Source organism: Oryctolagus cuniculus, unplaced genomic scaffold (genome assembly GCF_964237555.1).
Source record: "Oryctolagus cuniculus unplaced genomic scaffold, mOryCun1.1 SCAFFOLD_57, whole genome shotgun sequence".
Lineage (NCBI taxonomy): Eukaryota > Metazoa > Chordata > Mammalia > Lagomorpha > Leporidae > Oryctolagus > Oryctolagus cuniculus.
Genome location: NW_027208388.1, coordinates 249981 through 272837, shown reverse-complemented (window position 1 = coordinate 272837; position 22857 = coordinate 249981). Strand labels below are relative to the sequence as shown.

The following is a 22857-nucleotide window of genomic DNA, read 5'->3' as shown; positions in this document are numbered from 1 at the left end:
AGAGGTAGATCTTTATCTGCTGTTTTATTCCCCAGGTTGCCACAACAGCCAGGGCTGGGTCAGGTAGAATTCAGGAGCCAGGAGTTTCATCCAGGTCTCCCATGAGGGTGTAGGGGCCCAACCACTTGGGAGCAGGCAAAGTTGCATTAGAAGTGGAGCAGCCAGGACTTGAACCGGCACCCATATGGGATGCCAGCCCTATAGGTGGCAACAGTACCCACTACACCAGAGCGCAGCCCCACAACATTATTTTTCAAAGTATAGAGGTATTTATGAAGTTATATACATACCTTTAAATATTCATTCAGTATTTTCACACATTTCCTTAAATACATCAAGGGAGGAATGTGTCCAAGAGGATTACTTTTGCTATGTATCCCTTGCAGGACTGAAATTCCCATTGATGAACCAGTAGTCATCCAGAAATCTTGTTGAAATGAGGTCCAGGGGCTCATGGCTGATCTAGAAACTCAGTCTGTCCCTATCTCCTGATCTTAGATTATGCATAGAAGTTCACATCCCTGTGCCCTCCAACAAGGGAGATAACCCACTCAATAGCAGAAGGTCCTTTATTAGACCCATTCTTGTGCTTCTACCTCAGCCTCTGATGTGGGGATTTGTTGTCTCCCACATGTCCCTTTAGAATAGCCAATAAACCAGCCAAAGGTCCATAATATCCCTCCAAGCATATGTGAGGCTTAACATGAGTGATTTTCAGCTGTTTTCCAAGGAAGTTACTTCTCTGGACTGCTGCTCACTGTGTCTAAGACTGTAGCTCCTGTTCCATCCAGTTTTATCATCACTTCTGGACCTGATGCCTCAGAACTATCTGCATCATACGCAAGTGCATCAGGAGGCCAGCCCAGTGCCTCCACTGCATGCCATGCCTGTGTTTCTGAAGTCACAGTTATACACCATGTCATCCATGGATCTTGCCAACTGGTGCCTGGAATGTTTGGGGTCAGTTCACCCCTACATGCTTGCAGGGTAACAGAAGCTTGAAGAGCCTGTATGGTATCAATCTTGTCTTTTGCTATCAAGGGATGCCCATGTGTGTGTATATATGTGGGGAGGTGGGGTTAAGATGCAGCTCTGAGGGTTAATGTTTTGGCATCATAGGATATGTTGCCACCACCAACACTGGTATCTCATATGGCCACCAGTTTATGACCTGCTGCTCCACCTCTGATCCAGCACCTTGCTCATGCACCTGGGAAAGCAGTGGAAGATGGCCCAAGTGCCTGGCCCCCTACACCCATGTGGGAGGTCCAGATGAAGCTCCTGGCTTCTGTCTTTCCCAGTCCCAGTCCCAGCTATTGTGGCCATTTAGACAGTGAACCAGCAGTGAATGGGATCTCTCTCTCTCTCTCTCTCTTTCTCTCTCTTTGTAACTCTGCCTTTCAAATAAATAAATAAATCTTGAAAATAATGATGCAACTGGGGGCCTGGCTCAACCATTCTACCATGGGGTATACATAGATAGTGAGCAGTAGAACATCCCCAGGCTACAGGAAGCCAGAAGATCATTCATGAACTCCTGGTATGTGAGTATATGATCAACATTGTATTGCCCAAGCCACCCAGTCTGTAGTCTCTCTCTCTCTCTCTCTCTCTCTCTCTCTCTCTCTCTCTGTGTGTGTGTGTGTATGTGTGTATGTTTGTACATCTTTAATTGATCAAGAATTGGATTCATGATATTTTATGCATGACAGGTTTTTATTCCGGCACATGAAATTTTTTACATCAGCACAGAAATTTCAAAGAATTCTTTTGTTTTGAGAGTTTATTTCCAAGATAATGCATTTAAAGACAACAAAGGAGAAATCAATAAGGGTGATCCTGGGCAATTCTGTTTCAAACACAAGAGTTCATGGTAAGCCTGATGTATATGCTTGAATAATAATAATATAATATATATAATACATATAATACATATAATATATATAATATATAATATGTATGTATTATATATATAATAATAAGAAAACTTATTTCTGCTGGAGTTGTGGGCCTAGGTGAATCTGAACTTATGTGTACCTGTTTAATAGTCTAAGGGATTCAAATGCATAGCAATCACTAATTAACTAAAAAAAATTTGGTATCTGAAATCAAATTTTTCTGAAATAAGGTTGATGTTAAAGTAAAGTGGAAGTTTTTAGTTCTAAACTCAAATGACACAAATTTAAATAAGGAAAAAAACTCCTAAACTTGCTGATTCAAAGAAATCAAAAGAATCTAAAACTTAATGATCCCATGAATGAAATGGTGACCCATAAGAAAAGGCTAACTAGTCACACTGAGAAAATAATTCTGTAGACATGATTGAAAATAACTCCATAATCTCAGAGATACTAATACTGACTCTCCATATAAAGGGAATAAATTGAGATTCACAAAGTTCGGGGACATTTTCCCTTATATATCAGGCCTTTCTATAAAGTACAAATAATCAGATTAAGTTGAAAGAGGGGTTTTCAGAGATCTGCGATGGACCCTATGATCCCTTCCAGAGGAAGGAACTGATGTGAGACAAAATGCCTAGAAAGTCATTACTGTAAGGACAGAGTGAAACAGCTAACCTGGCAGTGACTTTCTTCAGTGAAGACCAAACTAGATTCCTCTTGAGGCATTAATGGTGGTGGGATTCACTAGGGTGACTGCTCTCTGGTCATTTTAAGTTCTACATTTGCTAAAGGTGTTTTCTTATAATGGATTTTCTTTGACATAAAAGCATGTGAAAATCACTAGTACTGGGTGACAAGAATTTAATGTCAAATCTAGCAGAGGACTGGTGAGGAGGGATGTTTCTGAAGTTGTCTCCTCCTGTATGGTTCAAGTTTCCGATGGCTTGGGAAACTCCAGCTCCTCTGCGTCCCAGTACTCCACACCAAAATCATCCAAGGAGCTAAAAATGTCTGCAAAGATGACATGGGTGCAGGGATCAGTGGGAGGGACAAGGATGATGTAGGGGTAGGGACAACAGGATGGATGTGCAGTACTCAAAAGCCCTTAGAGGTAACCCTAGGTCCTGATATGCACAGCAGTCAGGGCCATGTTGCACTGAGGCCCATTTGTTTGGGGTATGGATGTCCTATAATTATGAATTCCCATTGAGCATTCACCTGGGCATCCTTCAGGGGACTGGCCACTTTGGCAGTGAACCTGATGTACAGGAAAGGCTAGGTCTCTGGGCCACTGGGATTAAAAATCCAAGGCCCACTCCCCTGGGTCTTGTGAGCAGCAGGAGGTCTTATGACACAGAATGGGAGTCCTGACCCTGCCTTTTCAGTCCTTACCCCACAGGTCCAAGGCCTGTGACCTGCATGTTAATTATGGACAACTGCACAGAGCTCTTTGGTTTCCTTCCCTAATCTTGCGGAAGTTCTTTCTATCCTCCATGTAGAAGTCATCTTGGAGATTTTATTGGCAAAGAATTATTTTGTGGCATTAAAACCCAACCATTATTGCTTTGGTATATTTCAGCATGGAAAAAGTGATGGATGACATTTCTTTTGAAAGAGTTGTATATCCAGTGTGTATTTGTAATTGAAGTATAAAATCAGTGCAAATGAGCACACTGGGGACTTGTTGCCCTGCTCCTGCCACTCTTCAAAGTGAGCTTTGCCTTATTTGCTGACAATTAAGTTTGCCAGGAAGATAGAAGACTTTATAACCACAAAAATAAAACAATCAGCATGTTAAAAAGCCTCTATCCTCAGCCTCTGAGAAAGGAGGCTGAGGGCCCCAAAAGGTCTGGACAAATCCCCACAGCTCTTGCATTCTGTGTGAGCTCTTATGTGATGTCAGGATGGGGTGGGTAGCCACAAAGATACAAAGGTGGGTATACTGGGCTCTCTTCCTGGTGTGAGAAGGCACTCAAAGTTTCCTCTTTCTGTCTTGCCTCTTCCTAATCATCCTGAGTTGGATGTGGTCAGGGGCAACCCCCTGTGTTTCCCCACACCAGTGAGGCTCCTTGTTGACTTCAGGATGGGCAGGTAGGGATGCATCTTGTAGAGGGAGATGTTCAACAACTATGGCAGCTCTTCCCATTAACAACACAACTAACAGCCCCCTCCAAAGTCATTTGCCTGCCAATCCTGCTAACACCTCCAGCCTTCCCTTCAGATGAAAGCAAAAGTCCTCCTAGCAGCTCTAGGAGCTTCCATGGAATGGGGATGTGCTCCATGGGACCACCTCAGGGTACATTCTTCACTAACCTGTGTGGATCCTGAAAATCCATTCATCTCCACTCTCCAGGTCAAGCTCGATGGCAGTCTCTCCACTTCTGGGCTCCATTTTGTTGTCATCCCTGAGGTGTCACAAAGAATGTGAAGCAATGGAATCTATGCCCTGATTTCCCTGACCCCTGTCTACCTGCTTCAGACTCACAGTTCCTGTGCTTCTTTGTCTAGTTCCTCCATGTCCTGAAGGCTTTGACTGTAGTTAACATCAAGGGAACATGTGGACAGCTGGAAGGAGACCAGAGTGAGTTTCCTGAAGCAGGCATTGCAGGAAAAGACCTGTCTGACTTGTCTTGGTAGACACTAAGGACAGATTCAGACTTCCCTGGAGTCATCCCTCCCACCAAGTTTGGGACCCAGCTTGCCTGTCCCCAGGCCAGTTCCCTGTGTGGGCCAGCCAGGTTGCTCAGCACCATTTCATAGGGCAGTCTGGGGGCAGGAGTGATGACAAGGCTGATCAAATCGGGGGGCTATAGAGAGATTGGATCAGCATCCACACTGCTATTATATCAATTGCCTGGATGACACCAGGTCCTTCAGGATGAGAATCATCAACTCTGTTGAGGAGGGAATGAGGGAGACAAAGGAATAGGAGCTTTTGAGCAAGAAAGCCAAAGAATCAGAAAGCGATGAATGTGGAAATCACTTACACCCAGATCGCTGCTCCCAAGAGAAAGTTCAGATGCTCCCTTGTAGCCTTCTGATTGCACAGGAGCAGGGAGTGATGAGGTTGCCAGAGAGAAGGAAAGGGAAGAGTTAGACTTGAGGTGAGGACTTGGACCCCTGCTGCTGGTTGGATGATGTAGGCCAACCTTCGGACCCTCTTGGAGCTCCGTCTCTACACCCCTGTTGCAGGGCTTGGGTGGCTTCACCTTTGTAATGAGAGGATCTCTGAACTTTGACCTCTTCTTTCAGCCCTCAGATTCCCATAAAAGTGGCTAGGAAGTGTCACCTTGTTCCTCCCTTAGGTAGCCATGGTCCCTGTGTCAACCTGTGTAACACATTGTTTTCCATCTTTCATGTTTCCCCAATTTTGTCTCATAATTATTGTTCATTCCCTTTGTTCTGGTCAACCTCCACCAATCATATTATTGTCTGTGATGGGAGCTTTGGAGCCCAAGATAATGATATACTGCCACCTGAGGCTGGCATTGTGGTACAGCAGTTTAAAGTGCCACCTGTGGTGACTGCCCCATAGGATCACTGGTTGGTGTCCCTGGTTCTCCACTTCTGATCCAGTTCCCTGCTAATATGCCTTGGAAAGCAGTATAAGATGGCTCATGCTTGGGACCCTGCCTGCTGTTTGGGAGACTCTGATGGAGTTTCAGAATCCTGGCTCAGCCTGGCCCAGCCTGGTCATTGAGGTCATGTAGGGACTGAAACATTGGATGGAAGATCTATTTTTGCCCCCCCCCCCAGTCCGTAATTCTGCCTTTCAAATAAACAAATCTTTTAAAAATCTATTACCATGCACGGCAATATACCAAGACCACTGTTTATATGGGGAGTGAGTGCCATGGTCTCCTGTTGGGTCTGGAAAGGTAACAAGCACCCACACCATATATCTGGGTTAACCTTGTGGAGTTTGGAAATATTTAATCATCAGTGCAATACTATGTTACCTGACCCATTTGAAAAGATGACCCAATAAGGAGTGGAAATTTAATTTGTTCAAATTCTGGTAGTCTGCCAAGGAAGCAACAGAGACTCCATAGCAGGTGTATTCTTGGCCATATCAATAAATGGGACTTTCTAGAGTTTTCACTGAGCAGTGGATGGCCTGGGAAGTAGGACGCCTGGCATGCCTGAGGACATGGAATCTGCTGGGTATGACTAGAAGGTGAACAAGGCAGCTTGGTGTGTTTGGAGCAGTGCATCTGAGGGGAAAAGTGACACACAGCCCTGGTGCCGAGAGACCATCCACTGAGACCAGTACATTCCAAGGGATGAGGTCAGCAGAACCATGAGGGCCAGTGTGTACTTCCAGTCCAGAATCCCCTAAGACACATCCACTGGGAAGCCTGTACAGCTATGCAGTATCTCCAGTAGCAACTGGATAACAGCCTGTCATAAAGCCTACTCCAGACTTGGGTGAGATGGAGAATCCAAGATGAACTCAGACTAATGCTTTGCCCTCACAATTCTAAGTTGCTGGGGCCTCCCCAGTCAACTCAGAGGAAGTATTCTTTAACTTGGCCAACCCTGGGAGTGAGAGACTGGGATTGTAAACTGGAAGTAGGCAGTGAGGATAGAGCACACAAGAATTGTTCTATCTACTGGCTGTACAGAGGGGGAGGGTCCACTACTCACTATCACCTGGCACTTGCTACAAGGATTGTGTGAGTACAGGCCAGTGTGTGTGAGAGATGGTGTCCCACTGTATTCCATGGCCTTCTGCCTTCTGCCAAGTGAGTTGAGGATGCAACAAAGAGCCCTTCCTCAGACACATCTTGGTCTTTCACCTGCCAACCTTGATAAGAAAGAAATTTCTGTTTCTAATTCATTAGAGAATCTTAGGTATTGTGTTGCAACCTAAAATGGACTAACATAATGGTCAACACACAACTCAAACATCTCTTGTACTCTATATGCAGGCAGTGCTATCCTATCACAATGCAGGGGATTTGATTTTTGCAATGGTAAAGCCAGGGATGGTCAGTATTAAGCAAGTGTGAACATTTAAATAGTCAAGCAAGAAATGATTGTTAAAAATTCAGCTTGCTCCAATCTCATGGGCATAAAATGTCTTCCTACTCCACAATTAATATAAAAATAACAAATCAGATGTCTACATACAATGTCTTTTTTTCCTCCTGAGTTAATATGTCCTCTTAGGAGTCCAAAGCAGCAGATAATCCAATCGTTCCCCTAATTTGACTCTCTGGGATTTGTGGGTATTGCTCCTACCTGAAGAGGCTTCATCCTCACTGTTGGAATCAGAAATGCTCTGCAAGACCCAATCTTAAGAGACACAAACACAGACAATAAATGTTTACAGATAGTCTTTCCTATTCCTCCCCTCAACCTGAGCACATCCTGGATTGTTCAACATGAACCTGCCCCTTCCTCTGTGCTCTCAGACCCTTCCTTGGCTCTGTGGACCTGACCTTCAGGCAGACATTGACCACAGCTTCCAGCCTTCCAGTGAGGGAGAGGAGCTGAAGGCACCACCTCTTAACATCTCACTTTCCTTAATACACTGAATGATGATACCTCCAGCCTGCATCTGAAAACCCCAAACCCCAGCCATAATGTGCATGCTCTGAGTTGTATGAACTGGAGAATGGACCTGTCCCAGGCTAAGAGAGAGCATTCTGTGAGCAGCTGGAACAAATTGTGCAGGAAGAACACTTTTTTCAGTAGCTCATTCTGATTGCACCTGACTTGGGTCAGAGCCTGGACAGGTAATCGGCCTGTTGTATAGTCCAACAGTGTCTGCAAAGTGAGGAATAAAACTTTCCATCCCTGTGCTCCATCCCAGACCAGGGATATATTCCTCAGTCTGCCTATGGGTCCCTAGAAGGACAGCCAAGAGCCAGGCTGTGGGATGGCAATGTCTGAAGAAGACAGACCAGCTCTGGCCAGGCTTCCTGTACACAAGATTAGAACACAGATGGACTTTGGCCCTGGGAACTCTAGGACTTTCCAGTGCTTCTAAATTACAGAGGAGCAGGAAGGGCACATAAACCCCATCATTGTGCTGAGCTTACCCTGTGCTGGTGCCCATGCCCCTCCCCACCTGTTCTCTTACTGCAGTGTGCTGCAGCTCTGATAGCCCTGAGGTGGGATGGCCTCTCCAGATTCTATGCTTCTGCATGGATAATAATTGTGAGGTGATTTCCAAAATCCTGTTCCCTGTTCAGGCCCCAAAGGATCAGACCTGGGATCCTCTCTTTATCTGGCCTGAACCTGAAATCCATCTCTGGTGAGTCATGCCCTGCCCTTCTGGGGAGAGAAATAGAGACATGCCTCCTATTATCTTACCCTCAGCAAGTTCTCTGTGTGTCTTTTCCATCATGAAATGAAGATGGAAGACACTGACATTGGCATGACCTCCTCTTACCAGGCCATTAAGAAGACATCTGGACAGTGCTCAAGCTAGCATCAAGGATGTGTCCTGCTCATTTTCACTCAGAATGGGGAAATCCTCTTCCATTTTCCCAAGTGATGCTGCTGAACTGATTCTCCTGGTAATTAAATCATGGGATCCCTGCTGCCTGCCATGGCGTGAATGTCCTAGTATCTTCTTTCTGCCTCTAAGCTTGCCCTCTGCCAGGGACCAGCCAAAGCTGTGCTCTGCTCTTTCGCATAGAGCACATGGGGAAGCTTCCTCCAATGCATCATAGACTCACTGTTGGCCACAGTTTTTTTTTTCTTTTTAGCCCTCCCAGCAGTGTGACCCTTCAGAACCATGGGAGCACAGTGATCTAGAGATGAAAGATTATAAGTAAATATCGTTGGGGTAGATAATCTGTGGGTTACACTAGTAAATGTTTGTCAGAGAAGCAGTCTCAGTACTTTGTGGGAAACATCCTGACAGTTAGAGACCATCTAATTCTATGAAAATGCAATGCTGTTCCCCAGAAAGCATTCTCCCAAAGGAATCCCACAGTATCCTTTGTTTCCTTTTGTGTTCATATGGACCTCACACCACAACCTTGAATTCTTTCCTTGGAAATGCCTTCCAAAGAAATCTGGAACCGATTTCCACTGGGAGGCTCAGAAGGAATATTGTGGGGTCCTTCGGACCCAGGACTGAGTTGACATTTTCCCACCTTGCAGTGCACAGGCACCCAAGGGCCCTCCGAAAAGGAAGCCAAGAGTCCCCTTTGGCAGTCAAATCTTAACCCCAACTCATTTGTCTCTGAATTTTGCCACATTTCTTACATAACACACAGATACCATGGTTAGGCTAATGGATGACATCTTAGCAGCATGAATTGAAGGGCAACGTTAGGTCTCAGAATTCCTCCACATCTATCTGATGGCTCCTCTTTCCCATATTTCTACCAGAACTGTGGGTTGTACAGATAAATTCAGAGGATATCTTTCCCAGAGAAGACTCATGAACGGGGAAGTGTGAAAAGGGAAATATGCTGAGCAAGCTAGCAACACAAGGCAAGAGGCCTCCTGAGGAGTGAGATGTATTATTGCCTCATGGTGCTGCTGATATATTCCCTGTGCTTCTGAAACATTGTTTTGTCCTTATACAGCTAGGTGAAGATTGCTCTGGGTTTGCTGGGATGTTTTCCTAGATAAACTGATGTGAATGACCAAGATCTATTAGGCATATAAGGAACAGAACCCAGTGAAGTGTACAATTCCACTCTTGTTTATATACATGTTCCTGTAACCATACTGTAACCTATATGATTGCTTTTTTATTGAGATATTGATAGTGACTTCAGAGGAACATAACTAGGGTAATACACAGAAACTGCCAAAGTCATACACTCAGGATTATGTCACATGGATACCTACATAGAAAATTACCACTCCCATACACAAGCCAGTATCTTCCTGGGACACCAGTAAATGATCATTACCATTCATCAGGAAATTACCAGATTCCAGTCCTCTTTTATAGCAGGAATTGGGCATCAGGTGCCCTTCCACACTAAAGCCCCCAAGATAGTCCCATCTGTGCTATCATCAGGACTATTCATACTACAGTGAGTAAACGATTCCAGAATACATACCACTTGCTGTTCTTATTGAGATCACCTGTAATTAGAAAACGGCACCATGAGGATCAGGTCAATCTGTTTGCCCTTTACACATTTCTTTAATTCCCTTAGTAACATTGGGAAACCATGTATGAGAGAGTGGTCATATAGAGGGAATCCAAAGACATGAGCAGAGCAGTGATACTCATGCCAACAGACATGAGCTCTTCATGGGGGACGTGTCTCTCCAGTCTACTTTGTTTGGAAATTATAAATTTTTTTGAAGGATGAGTAAATCCTGCTGAGAGAAGCTTGCTATGGTCTAGCCCTGGCAGTAATTTTTTTTCACTGTGTCCAGAGTCAGCTTTCTCTTTGTGTAAACTCTCCCTTTCAGTTACACTCACTGGGCACAGGGTATATCATGGACCCTCTCCAAATTCAGATTTTGCTCCTCTTTATATGATTGAGAAAGAAAGAAGCCAAGGAAGGAGGATTTCTATTTTAGTGGAAGGCAGGTAACCTTACTTCAGTATACTCTGGAGTTTCTTTATCCTTCGTGTCACCAGGAAGCTCCTCCCATGCATCCTCAAGGGGCACTAAAAAGACATACGGTGACTGTCAGTATATTGGTGCATCAGGGAGCATTGGTGGACATGGGCATGGGGTGATGGCTAAGGCAAAGGAAAAGAATGTGAAAGACATGAGAAACAGAGCCTTAAGCTTTTGAGCTCAAGGCAGCTTTATTCATTGAAACTATTTGGGGTAAATATCACCATGGTTGCTGTATTTCAGTAATAGTTCTAGGATGACTCCTGCCCATTGAAAAGCCAAGCTAAATTGCTACTGTTGATCTCCCAAGGACACTTCTACTCAGGGATCAACATCTGTTTATTTTATTTGAGTGTGTCATTCCTCTATGAGCTTCTGAACTTAATTAAAAGCAACCTTTAGTGGGAGAAGAACTCAATTGTAGGCAAAGCATCATGTTCATTTATTGCCAATCCCTAGGTATCAGCACAAGTCAATAAAGAAGATTTTCAAATGCTGAAATTCTACCATTTAAAAATGAGCACCAGTCATTATGTTGAAACTTTTCTTCTGACCTCACTGTTTTTATTACTATAATGGTATATAGTTATGGATTATAGCATAAGAATTCATTGTATGCAGACAGTGTGTGATGATCAAATCATGTTGACATTTTCCAGCTCTCTCTCTCTCTCTATGTATATGCACGCCATGGAATTGTAACCTACCCTTCAGACACTAGTGGGGCAAGGGTTGAATGAGCTCACTTACATAATGTGCAGAGGGTGATCAGGTTCTTTGTGTTTTTTTTTTGTTTTTGTTTTTTAGAATTGAACCTTCAGTTGTGCATTTGGGAACACATTTTTCATGGAAATATGTACACATATACACATGCAAGCACTTTAAATGACATACACACTCACTCATTAAAAACTTCACCATACTGATGCACGGATACCCACTCCATCTGAATGACATAGACACTTCCAGGTCCTATCTTAGATTCCTGTAGCTATGGGCTAGTCTATCTGTTTCTTTCACCACACCCCCAATCTTATTAATCCACCAGGAAGCTGGAATCAGGTTGCATGTCCAGAAGAATACAGGCAGGAAGATCCCACTTTCTCATCGCTTCAGTTGTTGTTCAGCAACTGAGGCATTCTAGAATACTTACAATTTTCACTGGATCTTGAGTCCACCTGCAGTCAGAGAAAGGAAGTCACTATAAGAGCAGATACTGTTTGCACAGGTCTCTTCTGTTGCTGACTTTGGGAAACTTGATGGTATACCGTACATAAGGCAATTGCCCACAAATAAAGCATAGATGACAGTCGTGTGCAAGATGTGAGCTTTTCACAGAAAATAAGGCCCGATGCTGCCAGTTCCCTGCTCATGTACCTGGAAAGGCAGTGGAGGATGGCCCAAGTATTTGAATCCACACCAACCCGTGGGAGACCCAGATGGAGTTCCTGGCTCCCGGCTTCCACATGGTCCAGCCCTGGCTATTATAGCCATGTAGGAAGTTAACCAGAGGATTTAAGATCTTTCATTGTCTCTCTGTCTTTCTGCCTTTCAAATAAAGAATAATTCTTTAAAATAAATAAGTGAAAAATTTAACATATGCAAAACAGCTATTGTGGAAAATGCCCAATACCACATACCTTGTAACTGTTGCTGTCATTTAATGAAGACTCTCTTGAGTCATGTCGCACTTTATAATAGACATGCACTGGATGTTCCCCCAACAAATAAATTGTGGAAGGTATCTGCAATGTATGTGTTCAGATTTTTATATCTGAAAAAAAACATTGACTGGGCCCATTGCTTTGTCACAGTGAACTGAACCTGCTGCCTGCACTGCCAACAGTCCATATTGAAGTGCCAGTTTGAGTCCTGGTGGCTGGGTTTCCAATATGATGCCATGTTATTGTGCCTGAGAAGGCAATGGAGAATGGCCCAAATACTTGGGTCCATATAACCCCTGTGGGAGGTCTGGATAGAGCACTGGACTCCTGACTTTGGGCTGGACCATCCTGCCCTTTGCAAGCATCTGGGGAGTGAACTACTAGATGGAAGATCTTTCACTCCCTTCCCTCTCTCAGTGTAACTCTGCCTTTCAAATAATAAGAATAGTGATTGTATACAAATGACATTCCTGACCAAAAACCATAGTCATACCTGGCCAAGAGATGTGGCCTCCTCATCTGCTCCATCTCTCCTTATCTCTTCCACCAGGTGCTCAGGGGCAGCTAAGAGAACCATAGGATAACTGTCAGGTGTTGTGGATGAGTTAGGCAGGGAGACTTGATTGCTGTGGACATGGGACTAGGCTATGTGGGGGTGTTGGTGAGCAGTGAACAACGTCAAGAGTTCTGTACTACACTAAGTAACAGAGCAAGAAAAAGACAAGCCAGCCCTGTACCCACAAGTAGCAGGAAGGGCACCTGATGTGGGCTGGGAACTGCACATGTGCCAATGCTGGGCCATCCACCTTAGTGAATGAAAAACCCAAGAAGAAGAGCAGAAAATAAATGAGAAGGGGAACTTTGGCTTTCTTATTACTAGCAACCAAATGATTATGAAGCAGTCAGTTTAGCAATAGGCGAATGTTATAGTGCACTGATTCCTTGATGATGTCTCATCATTGCTCCTGACCATTTTGTAGGCCATTGAAATCCCCACTTCTAGATGTGTTTCAAGATCATTTACCTCTATGAATCTACATAAGCAGTATTACATTTGCCATTATCCGTTCAGGTATTTTTAAATTGCTGTGGGCAAGTAGACATTTATTATTGTATATTATTTCAGTGGCATGAATTACTTGGCTGTGGTGTGTAAGCACAACACCTGTGTACCCCAACAGTTGTCATAATATCCAATCTAATCTCTGCATCTATAAAAGAAGAAATGTAACTCCCCCTCTTTCCATCCCCAACTAATCTGTACTTCCAGCCCCTTTGAATTTGCCTATTGTATACATGTCATTGTAATGGAAACATGCAGTGTTTGTCTTTCTGTGTCCACCTTATTTCAGTAAGTGTCATGTGTTACCATGTCCATCCATGGTGTGATATAAAGCTTTAATTCATTTTTACATATTATAACGATTCCACTGTGTTCATATACCACATTGTCATTACTCCTCCATTTGTTTGTAAATACTGGGAAATAATCCAGTTTTTTTGTTTCTACTCTCTGCTCGCTGTGAACACTGAGGTACAGAGATACCTGCTTCATCTTCTGCTATCTACTTCTTAGTGATACACAATGGTGTTATAGAAAGGGAGAGACAAACCTCAAAAAGGCACAACTTAGATGTATCAAGCTGCCACCCTGAAATTTCTGTCTGCAGATGACAGATGCAGAGAAGCACAGCTGAAATCAGCATAGTTGAATCAGGGGTCACTGGAACCTGTTGCTCACAGAAACACATAAATGGGAATGTGAATGGCTGAGTGCACCTACTTGAGAACAATTCCAGGGGGTTCCAATCTCACAGGGGTCACCACACTTCCATATGTTTGTGCTCCACAAGTCCACCAGATTCTCATGGTGAAGCTCAATTGAAAATCCCTTGTGGGCACAGGATAGCATGAAAATGCCCTTTTGGAAATACTCAGGTGGAAAAGTGACCATTGTGAAATATACCTAGGGTGTCCTTCATAACAAAGTCACATCCTCCAAAGGAAACCATCAGGACCTTACAAGACCCGTAAAGGGGGCATCCAGACAACTCTAGTCCCTGCTAGTTTTACTAAAATAAATAGGGAGAATAGGAGAGATAAAAGTTCAAGGATTCAGGTTGACTTAAAAATGAGTTGAAGCATATGTTGATACAAACTTTTCCTTCTCCCATTCTTCACCTCCAGTTCAACAGGGTCTCCACAAATAACAGTGAATTAAAATGGAGATAGTGATGAGTCAGGTTATAATTAGGAGTATAAATGAAAATATAGAGGCCATTGGAAAAGTAACAGAACAAGAGAAATGGAGGACACAGACACCTCAGACTGCTAGAACCATGAGAACCAACCTTAGTGTAAACTTGGGAGTTGAGTCAATAATAACACACCATTGGCCCAACTAACCAAAAAAAGGAGAGAGAAGATGCAACTCAATAAAATTAGAGACGAAAAGGGGAATGTAACAACAGACACCACAGAAATAAAAAGATTCATCAGAAATTACTATAAAGTGTTGTATGCCAACAAACTGGGAAATTATCAGAAATGTATAGATTCCTGGACACATACAACCTACCTAAATTGAACTATGAAGACATAAAAACTAAACAGACACATAACCAAGTCAGAGATGGAATCAGTAATAAAGGACCTCCCAACAAAGAAAAGCCTGTGACTGGATGGATTCACTGTTGAATTCTACCAGACATTTAAAGAAGAACTAACTACAATTCTTCTCAAACTATTCAAAACAATTGAAAGAGAGGGAATCCTACCAAATTGTTTCTATGAAGCCAGCATCAACTTAATTCCTAAACCTGAAAAAGATGCAGCTGAGAAAGAGAATTACAGACTAATTTCACTGAGGAACATAGATGTAAATTTCCTCAATAAAATTCTGGCCAATAGAATTCAACAACACATCAGAAAGATCATCCACACAGACCAACTGGGATTTATCACTGGCATGCAGGGATGGTTCAACATTAGCAAAACAATCAATGTGATACACCACATTAACAGACTGCAGAAGAAAAACCATCTCTGCATCTCAATAGATGCAGAGAAAGTATTTGATAAAATATAACATCCTCTCATGATGAAAACTCTAAGCAAACTGGGTATAGAAGAACATTCCTTAACACAATCAAGGCAATTTATGAAAAACCCATGGCCAGCATTATATTGAATGGGAAAAAGTTGGAAGCATTTCTACTGAGATCTGGTACCAGACAGGGATGCCCACTCTCACCATTGCTATTCAATATAGTACTGGAAGTTTTAGCCAGAGCCATTAGCCAAGAAAAAAAATTAAAGGGATACAAATTGGGAAGGAAGAACTCAAACTGTACCTCTTTGCAGATGGTATGATTCTTTATTTAGGGGATCCAAAAAACTCCACTAAGAGACTATTGGAACTCATAGAAGAGTTTGGCAAAGCAGCTGGATATAAAATCAATGCACAAAAATCAACAGCCTTTGTATACACAGACAATGCCATGGCTGAGGAAGAACTTCTAAGATCACTCCCATTCACAATAGCTACAAAAAATCAAATTCCTTGGAATAAACTTAGCCAAGGATATCAAGATCTCTACGATAATAATTACAAAGCTTTAAAGAAAGATATAGAAGAGGATACCAAAAAATGGAAAAATCTTCCATGTTCATGGATTGGAAGAATCAACATCTAAATGTCCATTCTCCCCAAAGCATAATTTATGAATCATAAATTCAATGTGATACCAATCAAAATACCAAAGACATTCTTCTCAGATCTGGAAAAATGAGGTTAAAATTCATATGGAGGCACTGGGATAGCTAAAGTGATCTTGGACAACAAAAGCAGAGCAGGAGGCATCACAATACCAGATTTCAAGACATACTACAGGGCAGTTATAATCAAAACAGCATGGTACTGGTACAAAAACAGATGGAGAAACCAATGGAACAGGATAGAAACACCAGAAATCAATCCAAACATCTACAACCAACTTATATTTGATCAAGGATCTAAAACCAATTCCTGGAGCAAGGACAGTCTGTTCAACAAATGGTGCTGGGAAACCTGGTTTTCCACATGCAGAAGTATGAAGCAAGACCCCCTACCTTACACCTTACATAAAAATCCTCTCAACATGGATTAAAGATCTAAATCTATGACCCAACACCATCAATTTTTTTAGAGAACATTGAAGAAACCCTGCAAGATATAGGGTAGGTGAAGACTTCTTGGAAAGCCCCCAGAGGCACAGGCAGTCAAAGCCAAAATTAACATTTGGGATTGCATCAAATTGAGACGTTTCTGTACTGCAAAAGAAACAGGAAAGTGAAGAGGCAACCAATAGAATGGGAAAAAATATTTGCAAATTATGGAACTGATAAAGGGTTAATAATCAGAATCAACAAAGAGATCAAGAAACTCCACAACAACAAAGCAAACAACCCACTTAAGAGATGGGCTAAGGACCTAAATAGACATTTTTTTTTTTGACAGGCAGAGTGGACAGTGAGAGAGAGAGAGAGAGAGAAAGAGAGAGAAAGGTCTTCCTTTGCCGTTGGTTCACCCTCCAATGGCCGCCGCGGCCGGTGCACTGCGGCTGGGGCACCACGCTGATCCGATGGCAGGAGCCAGGTACTTCTCCTGGTCTCCCATGGGGTTCAGGGCCCAAGCACCTGGGCCATCCTCCACTGCACTCCCTGGCCACAGCAGAGAGCTGGCCTGGAAGAGGGGCAACCGGGACAGAATCCGGTGCCCCGACCGGGACTAGAACCCCGTGTGCCGGCACCGCAGGCGGAGGATTAGCCTAGAGAGCCGCGGCGCCAGCCCCTAAATAGACATTTTTAAAAAGAGGAAATCCAAACAGCCAACAGACACATGAAAAAATGTTCAGGATCACTAGCCATCAGGAAAATGCAAATCAACACCACAATGAAGTTTCACCTCATTCTGGTTAGAATGGCTTACATACAGAAATCAACTAACAACAGATGCTGGTGAAGATGTGGGAAAAAAGGCACACTTATCTACTGTTGGTGGGAATGCAAACTGGTAAAGCTACTATGGAAGAGAGTTTGCAGGTTCCTCAGAAACCTGAATATAGCCCTACCACATGATCCAGCCATACCACTCCTTGGAATTTACCCAAAGGAAATTAAATTGGCAAATAAAAGAGCTGTCTGCCCCAAGTGTTTATTGCAGCTCAATTCACAATAGCTAAGACATGGAATCAATCTAAATGTCCATCAACAGAAGACTGGATAAAAAATTATGGGATATGTACTCTATAGAATACTACACAGCAGTAAAAAAATGAAATGTTGTCATTAGCAACAAAATGGAGGAATCTGGAAAACATGCTGAGTGAAATTAGCCACTACCAAAGGGACAAATTTCATTTATTCTCCCTGATCTGTGACAGCTAACTTGGCACCTGAAATGAAACCTGTAGAAGTGAAGTGGACACTATGAGAAACAGTGACTTGATCAGCCCTTTTTTTGTCCTGACTCTTGAAGAACAGCTTAGTATTTTATTTTTAGTATTTTCTTGTTCTACTTAATACCATTGGTTGAACTTTTTAATTAACACGCAATTATTCTTAGGTGTTTAAATTTAACTGAAAATTAATCCCTGTCAAAATAAGAGTGGGAATAAGAGAGGGAGGAAATGTACAGTTCAGCACATACTCACTCAGTCTTACCCCTGATGGTAGAGCTAGCAAGTTGCCATGGGGCTCCAAATACCATTATTTTGGCATGTACCAATTCCATTTTATTAGTAAAGTGATCAATTAAGTTTATAACTGATCATAAAGATAGTATTAAGTGTCAAATGGACCACATAAAGAAGATCGAGTGCTAATAATAATTGATAGACTTAAAAAGGAGAGAATGACCCAACATGGGAAGCAAGATGCACAGCAGACTCATAGAATGGCAGTTGTCCTAAACAGCTCTCTGGACTCAGAATCAGCCCTTATGGCATTCGAATCTGGCTAAAAAGCCCATGAGAGTATTTCAGGTAAGGAAAGCCAAGACACTGTGGCAAAAAAAATTACCTAAATGAAAGATCTCTGTGAGATCCCAGCAGAAAGAATGGGCCATCAAAGAGGAGGTACCTTTCTCTGAAGGGAGGAGAGAATTTCCACTTTGATTATGGCCTTGTCTAAATAAGGTTGGAGAATGTGAATTAAAGAGGCTTCCATAGCCTTGGCTGCTCATGACAAGAGCCTCGGGTGATTACTGACATCATAAATATTAGTGTCAATTGCTAATAACAGGAGTCACTGTGCACTTACTCCCTACATAGGATTTCTGTCCTTAATGTGTTGTATTATGAAAATTAATGGCAAAACTAGTCTTCAAAAAGTACTTCATACTTTGTGTGTCTGTGTGGGTTGAAATCTTTACTTAGTATATACTAAGTTGATCTGCTGTATATAAAGATAATTAAAAATGAATCTTAATGAAGAATGGGATGGGAGAAGTAGTAGGAGATGGGATGGTTTGTGGGTAGGAGGGTTCTTATGGGGGGAAAACCACTATAATCCAAAAGTGGTACTTTCAAACTTATATTTATTAAATAAAAGTTTTCATTAAAAAGTAATATTTCTTTATTGGTTCAGTCTCCATTAAAAATGTACCTTACTAATGGAACTGTCATAAGAAAAAGGAAAGTGGGAGTCAAGTGTGAAAACTTTCTGTTCAGGTTTCATACTTTATCAGCAGTTAATATTATGACTTAATATTAGTATGAAATCTGGTGGCATTCTCAGTGAAGTGTCCATTTCAAACCATGTTGCACAATCAGGCAAACATGTGAACAGTTGACTGAGATGTTACTACTAACAGTGACCCCAAGTTTAATGTTAACATGTCTTTCCACTGTAGTGGTCACCATGCTGATTGTGTTGACCAATTTTAATTTTGCAAACATGGAATGAAAGACAGATAGCATAGCTTTTAAGAGTTTTGTCTTAACTATGAGACCCTGAATAAAGTGGAATCCTGATTGTTGAATGAGCTTACTGATTGAATTTGCACAGTACCTTCAACTGACTCCATTGTTGGAGGTATAGTGTTTTTTGGCAAGACACCGATTTTTCTGACCTTCTGTATGGAATGGGCAGTCGATGTTCTTGACCTTCGACTTCCTTTTCGTCTAAAACACTTTAGACAAGATCCTGGAACAGTTTGACAATACAGACAGCTGTTGACATCCCAATGGTGGGAGACCACAGAGAGGTGTTTAATCATTGCATTTTCTAATTTTCATCCCAGTTTTCACATTCAATCATGCAGAACCATCTTCTAAATCACAGTTGGATGTTAGGCAGATCTTGCACTTTGATGAACATTTCCTACCCATCAGTTTGATAGTGTAGCTAAATACCTTTGTTGAGATGAGAGAACAGGGACCTGTGCTTGACAGTTCAAATCTTAGAGAGAAGCTGCTTGTACCTGAAAAGTTACAGAGTCCTCCCATCCCCCACTCCACCCCACAACCAGCATGTGTCTAAGTTCCCTGTTTTGAGATGTGGAAATATTTATATGGCCCATGTTGTGTTTGAGCTCAAGTGATTAAGAACAAATGAATCTACATCAAGCCTGATTGTCTGAAATTCTTCAATCTTCAAATGCCTGGAAGCACAAGCTGACCACCTGGTAGTGATTGAATGCAGGGAGGATAACTGACCACAGAGGAGGAGAGGATAGAAATTACTCTCCTTCCTTTTGATGTGTAGGAAGCTTTACAGCTCATGGACAATCTTGGTCATTCCTATGTTCCCCACATAGCCCCAAGCTATGGGCAGATCAGAGCCTATTTCATGTGATTTACTGTGAAGCAAATTGAAAATTATGCATTGTCTGTGAGTTGTCCACATTCATAACACTGACAAGTTATGGATCTGGGACAATCTCATCATTGGTTCCCTAAAGGATAGAGGACCATGAATATCTCCACTAGAACCCTGGACTAAGAACTCTAAGTGGCTTTCTGACATCTTCCAGGGCAGGATTTCTTCAGGAATAGTCTTGTTCGGGGCAAAGTCCTGGAGACAAGAGAAATCATGACTCAGATGCCTTCCTGACTTAAAATAGGTTTCTATTTTAAGTTTCTAACAGGTTTCTATTCTTGACTTAAAATATGACGCTTTCCTCCAGGACATCCTCTCTGTGGGTCTGGAGAAACCCAAACTTATGCCAATCATGGCCCAGCATCTTCACACTATTACTGGCTCAGCCTTCTCCATGGCCAGATGTCCCCACAGGGCCAGTGGTATGTTTGGTTTTAAAGCTGGGTCAAAACACAGGACATCCCAGAGCAACTGCCATGTGAGGGTGAGCCAAGCATTGACTTCTCTGCCATGGCCAATGCTGCATGAACACTGAACAGGAATTCACCCAAAATGGGGCCATTCCATTGTTGTGGTGCTGGGGGATGGGGAATTTGGGATCAGATTGTTGCAGGGAATTCATGTGGCTCTCTCGGTACTGAACTGGTTAATACTGGGGATGTTCATTAGAACATAAGGCTGACCCCTCTTCCTGTGTCTCTTCTGTGTGACTCTGCTTGCTCTTCTAATTTTCCATGATGATAGGACACAATATGGACATTTGATACGGGTATCTGATCTTTGAAACCTGGACTTGAGAATATTGAGCTTATGGGTCTTCTTTCTTTATAGTTTACCCTGTCTCATGTGTATTTTTTAATGTCACAAAAAACCTAGTACTTACACTTCATAGAAAGTGGCTGAGCAGTCTAAAATCACTTTCTGATAAAAAGACAGTGTCTGTACCAACTCTGTGTGCCCACCTTCATGCCAATGACTTCCCTCACCAAAACCCAGTCCCTAGGAACTCTTCACCTCTCCCTAGACCCTGCAGGGACAGCATACACAGTTCCCTCTCCCACTGGTGAGGCTCATTCATCGTCATACTTGCCCCATACAACCTGTGATTCTGCCTGAGGACCCTCAGGCAGACCCTCTTCTCTCTGTCTTCAGATGTCTGTCCCAGTAAGCAACAGCACTGTCCCTCCTTCCTGTTTTCCTGACAACACCCAAACAACAGGTTTCATGTGCTTATTCACCCCATGGAAACCCTCCCTGAAATCCCAATCTCTTTCCAATGTGACAAAAATTATTTGGATTCAAACTGTTCTTACAGTCTTGGTCTCAGATAGTGAACTCTACAGACAGAAGAAATTGGCTTCAAAGTTCCTTTTTGTGTGATGTCTTATGTGTTTGGTCTTAATTTTACCTGACCTGATGACAGTAGTGTGAGTTTCTTTCATTCATTTTCTGAATAAGTTGTGAACAAACTTGGCATTAGGAATAATGTATTTTTCAAAATTTAGGAAATATTTTGAAGCAACAAACTTAATAGCAGCATCAAAAGTAGAAATTGAGTAATACAGATGACAAATGCATTTAGAAATCTGTAGACAGCCTGGAATGGGGGAAATGAAAGTCCATGAGGAAAGTGTATTAAGCAGAAGTGGCGCATTGGAAGAAACATCATTGTGAAAGTCAGTGTGAACCTACCTGCTGGACAGCAGTTGAGATTTCCCATCTTGGACCGCTCTGGATATGACCATATGCACGTTACCACTGCACTCAAGTTTGAACCTTTCAGCTCAAGAGAGTGACAGTTGGAATGGCAGGATGATGTCATTCACCATGTTACCATGGTGACAGGACACGATGGATTTTGAAAGTGAGCCATACCAGTCTTTAGGTGATGCTGTGCTGCTGTCTACATAAATATTTTTGTGTCCAAGCATATTATTTTGGAGTCCAAGTTTGGTTTCCTAAACTGACTCCAAGACACACTTATCATTCTCTTCCTGTGAAGGAAGTTGAGTGACTTAAAGGACCTATTTCCATTAGAGTTGATGGTTAACAGTTTTAATGTGAGGCACATGTACTGAATCATGTCATCTGCAAACATGGCTATTTTGATTTTCTCTTTTATGGGTTGTGAAGCTCATTGTTTCTTTAATTCTGTAATTGCTCATGCTAATACTTTAAACACTATATCAAGTAAGAGTGGTAAAAATTGGACATCCTATTCTTGTTCTAGATCTGACAGAAAATGCTTTCAAGTTTTATGAATTCAGCATGATACTTGTTGTTGGTTTGTCATATACATATATGTATACACACTTGTAGCTGTATCATTTTGAGAAATGCTCCTTGTATAACTAATTTTTGAGAGTTTTTATAAAGAATGAATGCTGAATCATAGCATATGATTTCTCTGCATCTATTGAGATGAACATATGGTGTTTGTTCTTCATTCTGCGTCTTATCTTTTTGATGTAGCATTGGACTCAGTTTGCTAACATTTTGTTGAGAATTTCTACTTCTGTGTGTATCAGGAAAATTGGTCTAAGTTTACTTTTCATGTTATGTCTTTGTCTGGTTTTGGTATTGGAGTAACACTGGCCTCATAAGAAGAATTCAGCAGAATACTCTGCCTTGAAAACAGTAATTTCATGGCTGGTGCAGTAGGCTGAGCTGGTCCATGTCCAGCTGCACTTCTTCTGACTAAGCTCTCTGCTTATGGGCTGGGAAAGCCACTGATGATGGCCCAAGTGGTCAGACCCCTGCACCCAAGTGGGAGACCCTGAGGAAGCTCAAGTTCCTGCCTTTGGAACCAGCAGATGGAATACCTTTCTCTTTCTTTTCTTCTCTCTGTAATGCTACCTCTCAAATAAATAAATCTTT

At 42.3% G+C, this 22857-nt stretch overlaps 1 protein-coding gene and 1 pseudogene across 3 annotated transcripts; one reads left to right on the top strand and one right to left on the bottom strand.

The window, feature by feature from the left end:
* Nucleotides 1–22857, top strand: part of LOC127488998 (nucleus accumbens-associated protein 1 pseudogene) — a 95723-nt pseudogene that overhangs the window by 33448 nt on the left and 39418 nt on the right.
* Nucleotides 1643–21828, bottom strand: LOC138848392 (uncharacterized). Of its 3 annotated transcripts, XM_070067874.1 has the most exons (11): nucleotides 21673–21828; nucleotides 19171–19305; nucleotides 12614–12684; nucleotides 11610–11634; nucleotides 10433–10503; nucleotides 9941–9965; nucleotides 7149–7202; nucleotides 4892–4941; nucleotides 4390–4469; nucleotides 4218–4309; nucleotides 1653–2915 (listed from the first exon to the last, which is right to left on the bottom strand). In XM_070067874.1, the coding sequence occupies exons 1-11, from the start codon at nucleotides 21800–21802 to the stop codon at nucleotides 2833–2835; spliced, it is 816 nt and encodes a 271-aa protein (XP_069923975.1). In that variant the 5' UTR covers nucleotides 21803–21828; the 3' UTR covers nucleotides 1653–2832. The 3 variants fall into 3 exon arrangements, with proteins under 3 accessions (XP_069923977.1, XP_069923976.1, XP_069923975.1); XM_070067876.1 differs by lacking the exon at nucleotides 19171–19305 and having other exon boundaries at nucleotides 1643–2915; XM_070067875.1 differs by lacking the exon at nucleotides 7149–7202 and having other exon boundaries at nucleotides 1652–2915.

Coding starts and splice junctions, on each gene's coding strand:
- LOC138848392 (XM_070067874.1), bottom strand. CDS start 21,802: ATGACATCATCCTGCCATTCCAACTGTCACTCTCTTGAGCTGAAAGGT. Junction 10,504..11,609: donor CTCAAGATCCAGTGAAAATT/GTAAGTATTCTA, acceptor ATGTCTTTTTAG/TGCCCCTTGAGGATGCATGG. Junction 2,916..4,217: donor GATTTTCAGGATCCACACAG/GTTAGTGAAGAA, acceptor TCATCTTTGCAG/ACATTTTTAGCTCCTTGGAT.